General features: G+C 31.0%; 1 protein-coding gene across 1 annotated transcript in view; it reads left to right on the top strand.

Moving 5' to 3' along the window:
- Positions 1–4,779: 4,779 nt before the first annotated feature.
- Positions 4,780–5,916, top strand: part of LOC100576045 — a 3,057-nt gene continuing 1,920 nt past the window's right edge. Inside the window, exon 1 of the mRNA XM_029486267.1 lies at positions 4,780–4,926. Coding sequence (XP_029342127.1) covers positions 4,780–4,926 — 147 coding nt within the window. The remainder of the gene's footprint in view (positions 4,927–5,916) is intronic.

The raw sequence follows: 5,916 nt of genomic DNA, 5'->3' as shown, positions 1-5,916 counted from the left end.
TAATTTGACTCTTTTTGACCTGTTTACGGACATTGTCAGTTTTCAATTTTTTTAGTTTTTTTTTCTATAAATATCAATTAAGTTTTATCTGTTCGGCTAAAAAGTGTAAACATTTAATACAACGCTCCTGATATATTGTTACAATAGCAGTTGAAAAATATTAAAAATACTTAAGTATAATTTTTTTTTACAAGCATTTAAAGATCGAATTTTGATAAAATTTATCAAATTTAAATTTGAATAAATATTTTGTAGTTAAACATTTATAAAATGTTCAACTTTTATATCTAAGAATTGAAAATTTAAAACAAGATTCCACGTAAGTAGTTAATTTTGTTACCAAAAAATCTAAAAAATACATAAACACAGTTTATTTTTATAGTCATTTTAAGTTCAAATTTGGACGAAATTACATATTAAAAACCTAGAATAACTATTTTAGTTATTTTGTTGTGATTGTATAATATTATTCGTGGGTACTTGAAACTTCTATAGTATACTATTATCACTGATTATAAATATTATTATAGTATTTATGGTAATATTATGGTGAGACGCTTCCCCCACCTAGAAAGCTCGTGGGGCTAGCGTTATGGAACGAAGCCACGCCCGTGCGCAGAAGTTGGCCGCCGAGGTACAATCTCATTTCGTATAGAGTATACAATGTCGTATAAAAGTAATGCTAAAATTTTCTGCTGAGAATCAACCTTAAATAATTATGGATAGGCGCCATGGGATTATTAATAAAATTATCGACCAATAACAGCTCGATACATAGGCGCAATTTGGGTTAAATGCCTGGGGGTGCTAGATTAATGTCGACTTAAGTGATAAGTGCTCCCCCCCCCACACACACACTCAACATTCATACACTTACTTCACTTAATTGTATACACCTTCGCATTAATCATAATATAAACAATTACCTATAACATAATAGACTTTTATCTATATACTATTATTCTGATAGGTACCTATGTAATATTATTATTATTATGAAAATCATAAGGTATTAGAAATAAATGTATCGCAATACCAATGGCATAATATTATTATAGTCAATGAAAATTTGATGATTCTACTAACAATTTTGGGGGAGCTAATATGAATTTTTGGGGTTTTTAATGTTTTATCCTATGACTCTATAGCAGTTCAGTAGCTTTGAGCTATGATCAAGGGCGGATTTATGAGGTGATGACGTTGTGGTCACCCCCCTCCCCAATGAGATTTTTTTAACGATTTAACTATACTTTTTTCATTGTGTACTTTCTCTCCCCTTAAAGATCCCTTCTCTCTCCCTTTAGATCCACCCCTGGCTGTGGATCACTTATCATAATTTAGTATTAGAATAATAATTAAAACATGAATTAAATATATAGATTTAAATTGAAATAAAAAGTAAAATATATATCATTTAAATCAATTATACATTTTTTTTTAAGTGATTTTGAATTATAATAGTTACACCTAATACGTAAGCTGATTTTTTTATTTATTACTACTTATTAAAATTGAAAAGTGTACCTAATATAACGTAATATTTGTTAAGTACTTACTTACATACCTACGTAATTTAAAATTAATAATATTATCCCGAGAACTTTAAAGTAATCATTGCTATTGGATATGAAGATAGAGTAAATATTTATAGTTTAAAATAATATGTACAATGTACGCAAATATTTTGATATTAATATCTTTCCAAAGAAGTTAAATTTTTTCAAAATAATATTGAGTTAAATCATTTAATTTTTATCTACATACACACAATAATGTTTGCTACAAAAAGAAGTGTAAATATTAATAATATTATGGCGTATAAGTATTACATTGTAGTACCTACCTACATAATTTATTAAACAAAACTAAATATAAACATTGTTAACACGATATTTTTTTTACTTTAAATATTTCTAAAATTTAAAATAAAAAAAAGCGGGTAAGCAGGTGTTGCTTTGCTGTACAGTAGGTTACTGTAATGGATGCAGTGTCGCAACACTCCAGAGTGGGGCCCTTACCTAATAAAAATGAAAAACAGTTATACCTTATTAAAACACTAAATAATATTATTTTCTCACATGCCATAGTTCATAATTATTAGTTATATATCATTTTACTCAAGTTTCTCGCATAGGTACTTGTATAATTATACTTGTAATTATAATTCGTTAAACTCAAAAGAGTTTTTCAGCCAAAGATATTTCATATTATATTATTATGTACCTATATTTATATTATTATTATTAATAAAATAGCCGGTTAAGTTGAATTATTATTATTTGTTTATTAACATATTTGTATATTAATATAATTGTTTATTATAATTTATAATACACAATAAAAAGTAAAATGTATACTATAGAAGTTTCAAGTACCCACGAATAATATTTTTTAAATATAACACAAAATGTCTTTAAGTAAATAGGTACCTATATTTAAAAATTCCAAAACTTGGGTTTTAAATAATTTCATTATTGAAGAAAAAATGTCTCTAATCATTTGTTAATTATATAATTAATTAGTGGATTAAAAGTTTTTTGATATCATGAACTCTTTATTATAATTCATTAATATAATATAATTTTACAAATATAAACAAATTAAAAACAAAAATGTATAATTTTCTTAAAATATCATCATTAAATTTAGAATCTAATAAATTTGTTTTTATATCGGTTAAATGACAGAGCCAGAGTCATCTACTGTCGTCTATTTTAGACTTTTCTCCTCGTCCACCTTCCACAAGATTTTGTCACTAGATAGTGCTGGCATTCACATTTTTTCGTTTTATTTAATTTTTATATTTCCGATAAAAGTAGTAACCTTTTAATATCGAACCGAACAATTCAATGTGATATCGAACTTAAACTGAATTTTTTAATCGTACTTGAACCGAATATTTTGCTCATCATCAAACCACACCTGCACCATATATTTATTGTATTACATTATTGAACTGAACTCAAACTAAACTTTTGAATTAAATGTCAAATCAAACTTTGTAGTCTTATGTCAAACTAAAATAACTAACGACTGTCGAGTAAGTAGCAATATTTGGCAAGTTCCTTATAAAAAGGAATTCGTTCCTTTGTCGTTCCATTGGAAAATGAACGAGTTCCTTTTTTAGTTCCAAATAAAATAAAAATTCTTATTTAATAATTAATGTTTTTTTTTCGTATTATGCATACTTCTTTAATTTTTATTTATAATATATAACTACAAGTAGGTACATATTTGATATGTTTATGTAATATATTATTATATATATTGAGATTTTCTTCAAAATTAAATTTTTGGCTAACGTATGTCGATTGTCTTAACGTCGATACTCGATAACGATCACTAAATTAGCAATATACATTATACATAGCAAGGGTGTCGCCAGTGACCAAGAGTATTTTTAAATTGTTACCCTAATTTAAAATACCGTTAAACAATAATGTATTTGTTGGATATGGAGGCAGTGCTTTGATACGCCTTTGCTATATTATATTTTACACAACATATCCAAATATTGTATATGTCTGTTGACTAATTTTTATTGGCCTTTAGGGCCCGCTCAGACCAAAGAAAAATTTGATTCGTATTTTAAGAAACTCAACATACAGGAATACAGAATAGATTCACTCTGTCAAACGTCTACAATAATAAGGAGATAAGACTAAAACTGCAGATAACGACATGTTTGCAAATTATTTTTTGCTTCCAAAACCAAAGGCCAATGTCATAAATATAAACATCAATTGCCATTAAAAAAAAAATATGGGGGGTGAGCATGCTTGGTAAATCAACTTGTATACTCCAGTATTTACGATTAATTATTTTGTAATTATTTTGCACAGTTTTATTTACTTGCAAAATTTGAATTGAAATGTATTCCGTACATAGTAACCGTAATATTCAAACATATAAAATTTCCATGTGAACGGTCAGCTATAGGCACTAATAAAATAACATTTGTCTTTCACTTTATAATTTATCGTTCGACGATCGCACTCACAGTTAGGTACCTATTACAATCTGTAACTACCTACGTCACTCGAAACAGATATTATGTCTAAATCGAACCAGTCTGTGTTGGTCCAGTACCTGCACGAGCCGTGCATAATACTATGGCCGCGAAGCGTTTGAAAGCGCTGAATTACGGCAACATTGCAGCAGTGACGATCGAGGCGGAGAAAAATGTTTCGTCGGATTTGGTCAACCGAATCACAGCGTCGGTATTCCGGAAGCTGGTCGCGGCCTGTGTGCGGGACTTGACACTGGTCGCTCGTGAGCGGAACTTTCGGAATTATACGGCTGTTAAAATTGTAGAGGTGGTGGTCGTCGGAAAAAAGGTACGACGTAGACGCCAGGCATACGTCGTGCCTTTTTCGATTTCAGCAACTCAGCCCGCCGTAGATTCGAACGAGGGTTTCTCGATCCGAGCTAAATATTACGGTGCAATGGCCGTGAAGCGGCGGAAAGCGCTGCATTACGGCAACATCGCAGCAACGGCAATCGAGGCAGAGAAAAAGGTATCGTCCGATTTGGTTGACCGAATCACGGGGTCGATATTCTGGCGACTGGTCGCGGATTGCGTGCAAGACTTGGCACTGGTCGCTTTCGAGCTGGACTTGCCGCGTCAGAGTTCGGCCGTTGAAAGTTCAGCGGACCCGGAAATCACTAAAAAAAACGGCACGACATCAAATGTCTTCGTCAAGTTGATCCGTGGATTCAGACGACGAGGGCTGCCCCGGCCGTGCAGAATTTAACGTCATCGCGGCCGTGAATCATTCCATGCCGAATATTGCGGTGACGTTCGTGGAAAATGAAAACGATGTGCCGTCCTGTTTGAGTGGTCGAACGACCAAGTCCGGAATCCAGCAGAACCAAGTCGACGTGGACGTGCCACCAGTCGCTTGTGTGGAGATAACTGGGAAAAAGGTAAAGCGGCAAGACGTCAAACAATTTAGACCTGCACGAAAAAATTGTTTGCGCGTTTATTGTGCTGTAGTACACCTACTCAGATTAAAATATAATCTATTAAGTTTATAAGATAATGCACGTGATCAACCGATATTGGTAATAAATTGGTATAATTAATTTCCAATACGATCATGTCTTACAAGGTAACTGCACATAGCCCATATTGTTATCCAACAAAAATAAAATGGCAGCGTAAGGGTATGGTCCATATCATAGTATGTAATATCATTGTATAGTCAGTATACGTTATCCCCTTACGCTGCCATTTTAATTCCTTAACGTGATAAAATTATATAGTGGGGGTACTATTGCAATAACCTTGTATATTTAAGCCATGAATACGACCGACCAATATTTCTCAAAAGATCGTAGTCGACTGGTGGGCGACACCTGCGGCATATAGTATAATATAACTGAAACATTAGAATGTGTTTTTTTTTAAATATTGTGTGTATTTTGACGTGTTTCAGACTAGTTTTCTGTATTTATCTAATGTAATAATAATTATATATTATTATTAATTTATTAATACTTAGGTACATTACCTTCATTGTTGTAAATGCCACTGCCACTGCCTTCAAGTCCAATAGTAATATAAATATTAATTAAAATAACCCTTTTTACAAAATTTTTGTTGAAAACAATAAAAAACAATTTTTAGAATTTAGAAAATAACTGCAGGTAGCAGGTTACAAGAAATACATCTGCTATTATTCGTGAAGAACGACTAAAAATTCTGAATACCATTTTTAAAGAAGACACAGGTGTTGATATCAATAATGGTTTTTGTAATGTGGTATTTATTGTGATAAGTCTTTTAAAAAAAGCTGCATCAACCTATGATGTAATATTAAACGTACCTAACAATATTTATCTTAAAGGTGGGATTGGAATTTTACTAAAACTATAAATAATAAAACTAAATAAACTAATTCTATACATGATAGA

This window comes from Acyrthosiphon pisum, chromosome A1 (assembly GCF_005508785.2).
Source record: "Acyrthosiphon pisum isolate AL4f chromosome A1, pea_aphid_22Mar2018_4r6ur, whole genome shotgun sequence".
NCBI classification, from domain to species: Eukaryota; Metazoa; Arthropoda; class Insecta; order Hemiptera; family Aphididae; genus Acyrthosiphon; species Acyrthosiphon pisum.
This window is presented reverse-complemented; position numbering and strand designations above follow the sequence as displayed.